At 39.3% G+C, this 13,454-nt stretch overlaps 1 protein-coding gene across 7 annotated transcripts; it reads right to left on the bottom strand.

Annotated features, from left to right (window-relative positions):
• Nucleotides 1-546: 546 nt before the first annotated feature.
• LOC143469783 (uncharacterized) lies at nucleotides 547-4,651 on the bottom strand. 7 transcript variants are annotated; one of them, XR_013119212.1, is made up of 8 exons: nucleotides 3,710-4,651; nucleotides 3,335-3,487; nucleotides 2,742-2,879; nucleotides 2,278-2,508; nucleotides 1,920-2,001; nucleotides 1,702-1,846; nucleotides 1,184-1,303; nucleotides 547-1,114 (listed from the first exon to the last, which is right to left on the bottom strand). XR_013119212.1 is itself a non-coding variant. In XM_076967599.1 (3 exons), exons 1-3 carry the CDS (start codon nucleotides 3,364-3,366, stop codon nucleotides 2,397-2,399), a joined length of 282 nt encoding a protein of 93 aa, XP_076823714.1. In that variant the 5' UTR covers nucleotides 3,367-4,651; the 3' UTR covers nucleotides 2,024-2,396. The 7 variants fall into 6 exon arrangements, 1 of the variants encoding a protein (XP_076823714.1); XR_013119211.1 differs by having other exon boundaries at nucleotides 1,184-1,846; XR_013119213.1 differs by having other exon boundaries at nucleotides 1,184-1,846; nucleotides 2,302-2,508.
• Between the last annotated feature and the right edge of the window lie 8,803 nt (nucleotides 4,652-13,454).

The following is a 13,454-nucleotide window of genomic DNA, read 5'->3' as shown; positions in this document are numbered from 1 at the left end:
AATGTTCTATAAATTAGGTGCTTTCCCTACTATTAGGAATTTTCTAAACATTAGGTGCTTTCTTTAGCTTTAGGTTTAGGACTTGTCCAGAAACTAGGTGTTTTTGTCTTCTTTTATGACTTTTCAAGGAATTAGGTATTTTCTCTTTTTACAGTCATGCGACGAAGCACTGCTCAAAGTGAACGACGCAGTTGGAATACTTGCGTTTACGCCTATGTCTGGCTTTAATCAACTTCTCTTATGGTGAATGAAATTCTTCGGACAAGCATTTTATAACACGCCTGGTACGTCAGCCATTTTGACTTTGGACATTAAAGATTCCACATCTCATCTTATTTTGGCTCGGCCGAAAATCAAACCCCACTTCTCCAAACAAGTCTTTCTATTGCAGCCTTTAGTCTTGGCTAAGCGGTATATTACTTAGATTACTATTCACTCTTGTATTTGCTGTTTTAAAACCTGTAACCCATAAAACTATTTTGGTAAGAAAGTTTGCATTTCATTCCCAACACCAAAACCATAATGATATGGTAACAAATTGAAAAACTAAAACAAGGAGAAACATGCGCTTTGTAAGTAAGCTTAAAAATCAGAGAAAATAAGATGCATTTGTACACAAACAGGCCATAGTATAGCGGAAGCACAGAGTTAAAAATACAAAATATCAAGGCAGGTTAAGCATCAACACCAGCCCATTTGCAAACGTCTGATAACGATCAAGTAGAGATTTTCTTTAGCAAGCAACTAAGTTTCGATCGTCGGTTAAAAGAACAGTAAAATGAGTCTTTGGATTTTCGCCATTGGTTCGCTCTTCGTACTTTGGATCACAGTAGTATCAAATCGTCGTTTGTCCCGTACAAATGTAAACCACGTTTCGCGTTAATCCTCAATCCTAATTAAGCGTGGTGGGGGTTAGAATTCATGAACCTTGTCACCCATATCGAACTGGCTCAGGAACAGAAACAATTGGAGAGGGTCTGGAGCTTTGGGTGGCGTGTTGACGAAAACTTCTGCTGTAGAAAGTCCACCACCATTGCGGCAATCTCTTTCACCTTTATTGCATGTTCAGTGCTCCCCGTACTGTCTTGGACCAGGCCTTGTAATTCGGCCAACACTGAACAACAAGCAGCAGCTATTAAGGATTCAAGCCATGGTAAACTAGGTAAACGTTGCTACAACTTACCAACAAGTGGGACTACTCCAATCATGAAGAGCAAGAGGTCTGAAGCAGGGCTTTAGGAATCAGGCTTTGTCGTTTAACATGGACAGTAACATTACGTGCGTCAGCTGACTCCAGAGATGTCTGACGCAAAGACAAATTACATACCAGCAAATTATTGGCTTTAAAAGTCGAAAATTGGTAATCAACCTTAATTTATGCAAGTTTAATGTTGCAAGAAGTAGCATCTTTATCAATAAGCATTCTAAATCGAATAATTAAACTGTGGCTAACGCTCATGCCAATGCATTCAATATCACAACACGCCATGAGATATTGTAGGTACCTCAATAAGGTGGTAAAATTACCGGCATAAACGTGTCATTACAATAAACCGTTTTCGAGCAATAATTAGCAAATACATCACCACCAAATATATATTTAATTTCCTTAACAATACCAGTACATTAGTTTAGTAGCCTTGGTGAAAATAAAGGCTTTTCTGATAGCATTAGCCACAAATTACCATGTCGTTGTCAAACCTGTATTTGGTATTTTTCTTTTTTTGTGTTTAAGTTATTCTTTCTCAAGTGAATCGCATAAAGCTCTCAACTGGAATAAATCATCATCCTGTCTGGTTTCCTCCTCTGACTCAATGTCTTGGAGTTTTGCATCATCTTCGTGGATCTGGTCAAATAAACATCGTAGCTGGTTTAGTAGTGCAAAAACACATCGCCAAGATGACCATAAAAGCATTTACCGTTTCAGGTTGATCATCCACACTCGGCAAGCGATGAGCTGATTCTAGCAAGGAAACCACATTTTCAATCACCACCACATACCTGGCAACAACAAATTGGTTGAAGGGTAAACGTACAAAACCTTAATGCACAAATTAGTAACTATCTACTGTATTTGACGGCGTATTGTGTTTAGTATTTTCCAGAAAAAATGATTTCACAGTGATTAAGCATATGTGCACAGCAGAAGAAAACACAACTGTAAATTTATCATTCATGGAAGCATTTACTACAATGTGGCAAGAAAACAAAATCACCTTATATACAGCAGAAGGCATTATGCAAAACTTTAGCTAGAGTCAGCAAACAATAACATACAGCTATGTTGTGAAGCTAAGACACCTTCCTTGCTTGAATGCAAGTAGTCGGTTGCTTCATTCCGCAAAGATATTCCACAATGTCACGACTCAAATCAAGATGTATGCAGTTGAAAGCTTTCACTCACTGCTGAGGGGAAGCACATTCTGTGATGAGAGCAAATCGTGGTTCATGTTCGGTTTGTGACAACGATGCAAATCCAGAAAACTCAAAGCCTTCTGGTAAACTGATCTATAATAAAGTATTTAGTATTTTAGTAAATGACAGTTTTAATATACTACCGGTAGTGTTTCAGTAATAGTTTAGCAAAGTATGTTTGTGTTTGGCTGCTAAAAGTGACAGGCTGTTGACCCAGTGATCGCATGTCTTTTACCAATCACTGTAAAGTTGATCCAATGTTCGTTTAAGAGATCATTTAAATATATAATTGATCAAAATTAAATATTTAATTGAAGTAAAATTACCTCTTCCAAATCTTGATGACCTTTTGTGAAAACCCGAACGAGAAAATAGCGATTATTGCTGAGTAACCAGCTACATAACTCAGCCAAACATCCCATGATCTCCAGAAAAAAAGATATTTGTTTGAGGAAAGCTTGCAACTGTGTATTATAAAATTAAGATAAAAATAGAAAATAAACTTCTGTATTTAATGGCATTTCAAACGCTCCAGAATATATTGCACACAGCCATTTACACTAATTTGTTATTCCAAAAATCAAAACCTCTGTAGCTCAGCAGAAAACACAACTAAACTAGTAATTAGCCAAATTCAATACGGATTGAAATATTAACGCGAATGTTTTTGTTGTGATAAATCCTCCCAGCTAGGTCCTGCTTCCAACATGCAAATGAATCGCAATCAAGCAATCGCAAATAGTGACCAGCCAAGCCATATGATATATGCACAAAGTTTTGTATTCGACACACAACTTTTTATTAATCATGGTCCACTAGAGAACATTGTACATCACTACACCAATTTTACGTCATAATTGAGGCTTTGCTAATGATAAGTTAGGCCTAGATAAGCGTTTTTAAAAAAACCAATACCTACCGTTTGCTGTAGTGAAGCCGCCTTATTCTCATCAAAGTCTCATTATTGGATAAAATAAAAAGTAAATCTCAGATGAAGTGTCGAATGCGATGAATGGAATAAACTCATAATCTAACTGCTTCTCTTGCAAGGCAACAAGCTTTTCACTGAAATCTACATAACATCAACATTACAGCAAATATAACAAAACGAGCTCTGTAATAATAATAAATAAGTCTATGGTCAAGTCGGGTACAATATGTGAACAGGAGTTTGGGTGTAAAAAATTCATACCCATCATTAAAAAATACAAACAAAAATCGTTTGCTTTCCACGTCCTTTCATTGCCCTATACTTCATCTAACCACACCTCGAAGATACGTTGTGCGTTCTTACTTTGTCGGAAAGTGAGAAACTCTCCACATCGACATCGTTGATCAAACGCCTCGTCCATATACATTTTGTAATAATGAAAGGTGCTTGTCGAAGAAGATTATGTCCCGGGCTTTCCTTGGTTTTCAGTAGAATCTTTGCTTTGATCCTTCCACTTCCATCCTTGGATCTCATTTTCCGAATCAGAATGCTGTTCGTTAGGATCATTCTCTGAAACTTCCTTCGGTTGAGTCCTAACTCTTGGCACTTCACTTCCAGCAGGGTAGACACCTTCGTTTTCTGGTTTGGTTTGAAGATCGTTTCGACGAGGTTCGAAATTGATTCATTACTTTCTTCTGGAGGGTTCATTAAGTCGTCACTGACAAAGTCCACTTGCTAAGTAGCACTTTTCTTAGGTTCTTCGTTGTTGAAGTTACCGGTGTTTCCTTGCAGTCGGTTGGGGCACTCTTTGTATTTATGTCCTGGTTCTGAACAGAAGGAACAGTTTTGTACCTGACCTTTGTAAATAACAGCCAAGTGCATCTTTCCCATGTGTATATACGATGGAAGCCGGCAGTTTGTCATCTGTTTCTTTGTACATCCTTCTCCCATCTTTAATTCTGTGCTTATCTACTCCGAGCGTGGCTGTTCCTCCAATTCCAAATGCTGCAAAATTTTTTTGGGCTGCCTTTCAGGCTAGTCTATCGGAAACACATTTCTTCAACTCTTCCACTGGAACGGTCCTTTACTCCCTTATAAGAAAATGTATACAAGAAACTAACAGTGTATATTGTTCTTAGCTGCAACTTTGCATTTATGGTACCTATTTAATTGGTAGTGACAAGTGAGAAGCTGCATTACTTTCTCCTTTTAAGATAGGGTACTAAGCATATGGATTCACCTTTCAGGGTGCTATTTGACAGAATCATGCACTCTTTTGGTTACGACCCCACCTTTCATCCATTTATCCGTAGTGCATAATTGGATAAATTTCAATAAGAACACATTAAAATTTAACTGGACCAATAAGAAATTCTTATTGGGTGTTAGATAAGTCAGTAGCCTACTTGATAGTTGATACAAGTGTTAGCCTAAATGTGCACTGGACATAAATTAAACAGGTACACAGTTGGCTAATCGTTGAACTCCTGAGTTAGTGGGTGTGTACACCCGAAATCTCGGCAAATACTGCCATGAAAATTTCATGATGAAATACGGTGCGAGGTTCAAGTTAGTATTTAGCACGGCCACTAGGCTAGCCTTATCCCTAAATCTGAATTTTTTACAAATTGTATATCATTGTTTGATTTTTGTCACTGTCAGTGACGGTACAAAAAATAAAATGCTAACTATTATATCGTGATAAATTAACAAATTCTCCCAGCAAAATATGAGCCGAAAAAAGAATCAAACGCTTAAAACGTACTAAGAAATGACAGAGAATTTATAATGTAATTAATGTAACCACACGATAAAGATGAATAACGGTTAGCACGGCCACTGACCCACGAAAAAAATGCTTACTCTATTCTAACCTATGACTTAAACTAGATTAAACTTTAATTTATAATTATTATTAAGCAAACCTTAGTATAGCTTAAGCCATTTTCGTTTCTTTTGTTATAAACGAAACTAGACTACTTGGCCACTTTGAATTCGAAGCATGTGTATCATCAGGAAAGGGGAAGTCCCAAAGTGAAATTTGTAGCTTGAAGTGAAAGGTAGGATCATAAATTCATGCTTTAATTGTGATTAAGGAACCTGAAAATGATGTCTTACTTTTTCATAAATGTTTTGGCATTTAAATGTAAAATGATTTCCCATTTCATACTTACTAAATAAACTACTTCTACTCACCCAGCGTTAACGCATTTTCTTCTTTGCGTATCTTCTTTTTTGGTAAATTTACTGAAAACACTTGCTTAATTTCAGCCGGAGCTCGATTCGAAAGTTTCTTGTTGGATCCGGTGTAGTGCCAAGTAGTGACCCCCTGCAAAATATGGAACCCCTTTCTATGACGTAATAAAGTCATTGTCTGATAAAGGATTTGACTCATTAGAAAACGTGCGCTTATTCAGTGGCTGAAAAATGTGATACTGTAACTTTTGCGAATGCATATATACTGGCAAACAAATTACCGTCTATAGGCCACAGGTGTTGGTAGTCTGTCGAGGTTGGGGTTGTAGAGGTTGTAGGTTGTAGAGGTGTCTGTCGAGGTTGTAGAGGTTGGTAGTCTGTCGAGGTTGGGGTTGTTGGAATGCAGAGGTTGATGCCGACAGATGCAGATACAGATGCAGAGTTTATCGGTCTTAGCTTACGTTACGTTATTGGCTTAGTTAACCTACTACATTAGTATCTGACTCTATTGTTGCGTGCGGTTAGAATTCTCTAACCTTTTTGACAGCCGAACTTTCTTATTATTTTATAACAAATACAGTTTGCCAGAAAAGGCTTTTATTGTAGGTGCTGTACACTTTCTCAACATTACAAATAACCAAGAACACAAGTCATGCGACTGTTTGCACGATGTCTACTGATTCACGTCTGCGTCACCGTTTGTGTCTGAGGCTCTGCGGAGTCTCGCACAGAAGTTCGAGCTTATAATACGTGCTGCGATGTGGCGGAAATATATGACAAAAAAGGCATGAACATTTCAAGGCGTGTGGACGTGAAAAACGGTGCGTTTGCAATGCAAATTACATTCGGTTTAGTTGGAAACAGTTTCTTGGAAGCGACTTGGTAACGTACAAAAAGGAGTTTTCACACGAAATTATTCGTAGCAAGTTTACAAATATACCAACGGTAGTTTGCAGTGTTTTGAAAAGCAAGATTATAAACTCCAATTACTAGCTGGAAAACTCCTTCCTAAGAATGATGTGGCGGAACTGAAAGTTTAAAAACTCCAATTGTTCTGGAAAACACATTTCCAAGAATGTCGTAACGATTTTACAAAGGTCACCCAGGCCGCCACATTCCTCCCCCGCTACGGAAGGAAAAAGATGACAATTAACATGTAACGTACTGAAGGTGGCAATGGCGAGCAAGCACAAACAACAAACTGAAGTTATATACAAATGAATGAACTGTAACATATGCTTAAAATAACTGATGGTAATATAGCTACATGTTGGAGGGTATCTCCAAGATTAACCGGGCATGCAAAAATTGTTTGAACTGTTCGTATTCCAGGGTTTCGTCTTTATCCCTGTCGGATATATACTTCAACAAGGGGGTCATGTGGAAAGCAGGCGTGGCTGCTACCATGGTAAGGATTTTGCTCCCTAAATGAAAATCAGGAACCAGCTGGAACAGTTCATCCAGCTGCTGGAACCAAAGTAGTAGATCGCCCGCTGAAGTGGTTGGCGGCGCAGGAACCGCAAGGGTCGGCATTGTAACGGTTGTTTTAAACGGCCGAAATAGTCTATGTACTGGTTGTAATACCGTAGCTTGTATATCTGCTAGATCAGCGCTCTGGGGCATGGGGGCAAGAGCGCCTTGCTCCCCAGGTCTGACGATCGGTACATACGGAGCGGGAGATGATTGTTGAACCGGTGAATCGGGTGAGTCGGGAATCATCTCAGTAACTGAAGTGATTTCGTAAATTTGAACGCCAGCGGAGGAATCAGGTACCATCGACATACTGAAGTGGTTTTGGCAGCAACGGTAGTGGCAGCAACTAAAGGGGTAGAGGGTAAATTTTTGCAACTGCACCCCCCCTATTGAGGTGGGTTGAAACAGCTAAACTCATGCACAGGAATAGTTAGCATGCAATAAGGCGGGAAAAGTGAAAACGATACTAGCACAAGAATAAGCTACTAAGCATGCAACGAAGCAAAACAGTTACAAAATTGAAAGCGGCGACAAGGGAAAACGGCAAAATTGTACATGCAAAAGACATTAACGGTATTGAAAAGCAAGGTGATACACATAGTGAAACTTAAAGTGTGTGGGTGATTGCGAAATCATCACGAGAAGATGAAGCGGGCGGCGCGTCATCAGAAGATCCAGACGGAGACGGTTCATCACGAGAACGCCGAGGCAAGGGCAACGGTCGTGGTAGCTGTGGACTTGCAACTGGCGCCTGCTGTTGGTGGCGCCAAGCGTGGATACGGGATACAAGGGATCTGGCATACTGCAAATGGTGCGGAGCTGATCGGATAAACCCGATGGTATGGAAGAGGGCCCACATCATGGCAAGGAGTTGCAGGATGAATATAAGGGCTGAGAGAAATGGATTCGTAATCTGCGACAGAGCAAGGAGTAACGTTTGTTTCGCGGCGTGTGCGAATGTGTCTGCGACGTAGGATCCGTTGATCATGGTTTCATCAGTAGTAGTAAGGCTTGTCATGACATGTCGCATTTGTTCCTTGAGAAGGTTGGCTTCAGACATAGAGCTGAGCAGTGATTGTAGATCAGTAAACGAGTCAGAGTCAGGTAGCTCGTTGAGAATTTTCTCGTAGTCGGGTGCCTTGTAGTTGACGTGTATAGGCGACAAAGGTAAGTTGAGTTGATGCACCTGCACATGTTCGTGCGATAAAGTATAGTTGTGATAAAGGACAGTGTGTCCCAGAACTCGGAAGACAAAACTTCTTGCTGGTCGATACGATTCCAGCAGGTGTACTCCCGGTAGGACAATGTTGTCTGAAATGAGTTGGCCGTATTGACTGTGGCCGTTTTGATCGCGATATTTGATGAGAGGACGTTGGCTGAATGCGTTTCGGTACGCAAGTGACGGTAAGACGGTACCGTTGATAGAGTGACATGCTGCTCTGGACATAAAATCTCCAAGGCTGGAACCCATGGTTTGATGTCCAAGAGTAGTAGTGAGTATCTCAGTAGGGAAGATCTTCCCAATTGCTTTGTAGAGTGTGCCAATTAGCTTCGTGAGTTGGCAATGTAGGAACTTGTTCTCTTCGTTGAAGGTAGTGAGAACTTCTGAAATAAGGTCGTCCTGTTGTGTGTCGAAGGTTGCAAAAAGTCGCTCGAATTGAGAGTATTGCGTGTGAGAAGGTCCACGCCTTAGCCGGTTAGGACGAAAAAGAGCGAGTCTGTCGAGCTCTGTACATTGTTGGTAGCGAAAGATAAAGTTGTTGCTGTCGCAGTGAATATGTTCGCCATAGCAGGTTTTCGCACGAGAGGAGCATTTCCTCCAGTGATGTACCGAGATCCCGAGATCAGGTAAGGAAACTCTATATAAGGACGTAGAGTTGTAATGGAGGAGCATCTTGTGAGTCCCAAGAGGCTTGGTTGGTGGGCAGTTTTTGGTTTTTTAAGCAGCAAGATTTCGTGGGCTTTGCTTGCAAGGTTCTGGAGATCGTGGTTTTCCACGCTGGCTAACGCAATTGCGACGTCTGGTGGTAACGCTTTAAGAAACTTTGCACGAATTAGTTTGACGACTGGCGGAGTAAGATTCTCTTGACCTACTGCGCTCATTAATTCGCGCATTAAATGTTTGGGGGACTGATCGTGTAGCGTCAGGTCCGCCAACAAAAAATCTAAATGGTCCTCACGTTTATCAAAGTTTCTCAAGATTTCATTGATCAATATGTCGTAGCAGTTCTGTGTCGACGCAGAAGGTAATCGAAGCAGCGCGAGGTCTTTCGCAGGAATTGCCTCTACCGCTAACAAGTAACGATTAGTTTGAGAAGTGATTTGATAAAGAGAAAATTTATGTTCAAGGTGAGAAATCCACGCTTCGGGATTGAATTTCCAAAAGGTAGGAAGTTTAACGTGTGAAAACAAATCGTTTCGCAAAGTATTGTTCTGTGGTTGCGTATTTGTCCGTAATTGATTATTAGCACCCAGACCAGACGGTCCAGCGGTGTCATTATCGGGAGAATTTGCAGATTCCTCCCCGTTTTCGTTCGACATAGTTGTATTATGAATTGACTCGTTGGAACGGTCGGTTGATCGTGTGCTCATGTGGTATTCTGTCTTAGCTTTGCCAGTCACCGAAGTAACTTTTCGTTGTGTCGGCGTGGGTTGTGACATTTATCAAAACCGATAAAAAATGTTTTAGGCGGCGCACCGCAAAAATTGTTCACAATTGAACCAAAAAATATTTTACAACAAGAAAACTTTTATTTCAAACTGCAGCACAATGCAGCACAATAAGAATAGCCTAAGCTAAGTTAATAAGGTACAAGTCGATGAGCATGCATTACAAGCTATGGTTGCAACTAGTTGTATAAAAAAGTGAAAAATCCACTTACCAGTGAAGAACGGCTGTGAGGATTGGAACGCGTCGTTTTTGACACAAGAACGTTGGTGGTCACTAGAATGTCGGTGGTTATTAGAACGTCGGGTTGTCACCAGAAATGTCGGTGGTCACTAGAAATGTCGGAACGTCGGGTTGTCACCAGAAATGTAGAGGTTGGTAGTCTGTCGAGGTTGGGGTTGTTGGAATGCAGAGGTTGATGCCGACAGATGCAGATACAGATGCAGAGTTTATCGGTCTTAGCTTACGTTACGTTATTGGCTTAGTTAACCTACTACATTAGTATCTGACTCTATTGTTGCGTGCGGTTAGAATTCTCTAACCTTTTTGACAGCCGAACTTTCTTATTATTTTATAACAAATACAGTTTGCCAGAAAAGGCTTTTATTGTAGGTGCTGTACACTTTCTCAACATTACAAATAACCAAGAACACAAGTCATGCGACTGTTTGCACGATGTCTACTGATTCACGTCTGCGTCACCGTTTGTGTCTGAGGCTCTGCGGAGTCTCGCACAGAAGTTCGAGCTTATAATACGTGCTGCGATGTGGCGGAAATATATGACAAAAAAGGCATGAACATTTCAAGGCGTGTGGACGTGAAAAACGGTGCGTTTGCAATGCAAATTACATTCGGTTTAGTTGGAAACAGTTTCTTGGAAGCGACTTGGTAACGTACAAAAAGGAGTTTTCACACGAAATTATTCGTAGCAAGTTTACAAATATACCAACGGTAGTTTGCAGTGTTTTGAAAAGCAAGATTATAAACTCCAATTACTAGCTGGAAAACTCCTTCCTAAGAATGATGTGGCGGAACTGAAAGTTTAAAAACTCCAATTGTTCTGGAAAACACATTTCCAAGAATGTCGTAACGATTTTACAAAGGTCACCCAGGCCGCCACAGGCTTACTTCTAACTCAGTGGTTTTCAACCTGGGGGTCATTATCCTTTTTTCTAGGGGTCGCGAGAGCTTTTGATGTACCATAGAAAACATTTCAGTAAAATTTTTATATAAATAATTTTATATTTCATGAGAGAACCATTTAAAATAGGATCCCCTGGAAACATCATGGACTACTTTTTCAATGTGATTATGACTGTTACAAGTTACAACTGTTTTTAGTAGTGCAGGTTACGCTCGAAATTTTGGAACGGGGTCGTTTGATTATATTGGGTTGCAAAATGGGTCACTGTATGAAAAACGTAACTGTTAGTTCTGTAGGCTACTCGTGTATAGAGATTATTGCATAATGAATGAATGAATTTATTACTTCACAAATGGGGGTCACTATTTGGCACGACACGGAGAGTTTTTGTCATATTCTGGCACTTATGTTAGGCGCTATTACATCTTATATTTTGTTCTTTATTTTACCATATACTGGGTTAACACGGCTCAACCATCATCAGCTTTGTAGACAGTATGTCGGGCACCGCAGAGAAACGACTAAAATGGCAAATCATGGAATCTTCAAAGAAACTAGCCCAAATACGACACCTTCTTCTTAAATCAATGCAAGAACTTTGACATCATTGCTAAAGGATATTACAACACAATTGCGTTTGTTGTTTCCAAGCAGATCTTTATCCAGCAACTTTGAAATATTTTTTGCCATTTTTAGTACACCTGAAGAAGCAAGCTTATGTCTGTGAAAGCTTGTTTGGAAAAATCGAAAGTAAAGTTAACGTTCAGAGTTCCAACTTATATCTTGCTTTTTTTACAACAATATTTTTTAAGATTCAGATTATACTGACCAGTAGATGGTAGTATTGCGCTTCCAAAACCTTGAAAAAATTGTCTGCTTTTTAATCTTCGCCTTAAGTTTAAGGCTGCCACTATTTCAGCAGAGAAAATCGTTCGATCGAAGTTAATTTTCACAGTTTCTTGTTAACCTAACTTAAATATTACAACATAGTAACTTAACTGAAATTTAACCCAGCTATACATTCTAATTTAAATCTAACTCCAATAAAAGTTAAATAACGAAAATCAACTTCTTGCATATCCATTCTCCCCACCTAACCGCCTATCTTTCACAACTGGATGCTTGACCTATTTTACGTATAACAGCCACTCCCTTAATTTTAACGGATTGCTTATGGAAGAGGCTCTTACAACTATATCAAAATTTTTCCTTCAAGTGAAATTTACTCAACGTATGACACGCAACGTTCCTATAATATGTAAGTCTTCATCGTCATCATTACGCTACTATGGGACCAAGAACCATGCGAAATGAACTACTTTAAAATTGCATTCAGGCCTAATAATACCGGATATTTGTTGTTTTGGTCGCTGCGTTTAGTTAACGAAGTCTACTATGATTACCTCTCTTTTTTTGGTTAGTCCGTTTAGTAAACCAAATCTACTATGATTACCATACCTAAGCTACTGCTTAGTTATATACAGCTAGGCGCTATTGAAGGTGAGGTTGGTTTTATGCTCAGGAAGGTGACAATGGAGGAAGTTGCCCTCATTGTTTTTTGTTTTTTACAAGAACATGTGGCAATTTATGACTCTAACGTTTAAACGAACAACTTTAAAGCAGATTCTTGGTAGATATGCTACTAACAGCGTGAGCATAAAAGTAGATGAAAGTAATTACATCATTCAGTTTTGTAGTTGATATATTTACAGCTTGGTATTTCAGTATTTCATGTGGAATTTTGCTAACATATGTGTTATTGGTCCTAAAAAGTAACGATTTGTCTATGTATTTTGTTATGCATGTGGTTATTATTGCGCAATAATGTCTTTCAATGTCGTCTTGTTGAAAGTTCTAATTCTTTGTGGGTCGATCTAGTTTGTAGATTGTACATCTGACTGCATTTCTGTGTGACCATCAACTGCCTACAAATTTTACGGGGCTCCATTATGCATTGGCAAAGAAGTACTTACAATATAACTAGAGATATGATTTAATTTTGGTGCTAAATTATTATTGTTAAACAATATGTCTGAGTCTATTCATTAAGAAAGTTTAACAAACAGTATTATTGTTCATTTCTGCACATTGTGGATCTCGACTGTTTTTAAGCCATGGCCCCTCCCAGTCTTGACCGTCGTGGTTTTCAAAACGGTAAGCTTGCAGTGATGTTCCCTATAATATAACACGCCATACTGCTCAAAAGTGAAATCGTTACGTATAAGCATCACTTTAATTTGTATCTTTTCAACGTAATAACTACTCATTCCTTTAATAATGTGCATGGTAATGTTTTGTGTTAGATCTGATTTCTTGCTTTCAGCATTCCCCTTTTTGTTTCATTGGCTGTTTCTGTTTGTTCGTGTTGTTCATCTGTACTGTTGCTGCTTGCTTTTTTTCTATATTTCGTCACCACCATGTTTTATGCATTGTTCGGTTATGATCGGGCGGGAGTATGTCCGTTTTCAGCAAGATCTTGGGTCACAAACATCCAAAAATGACAAATGCGGTGCGCAAAAATGCTTAGAAGCAGTGGAATTGCACGATTACACAGTAAATGTAAACATTTTAATTTGTTCCATCTATAAATCAATTAAATTTGAGTGCACAGAAATTCTGTCCAAGTC

The sequence above is a fragment of the Clavelina lepadiformis genome, chromosome 8 (genome assembly GCF_947623445.1).
Source record: "Clavelina lepadiformis chromosome 8, kaClaLepa1.1, whole genome shotgun sequence".
NCBI classification, from domain to species: domain Eukaryota; kingdom Metazoa; phylum Chordata; class Ascidiacea; order Aplousobranchia; family Clavelinidae; genus Clavelina; species Clavelina lepadiformis.
Note: the sequence above shows the minus strand (reverse complement) of the source record. Positions and strands in the feature narration are given on the sequence as shown.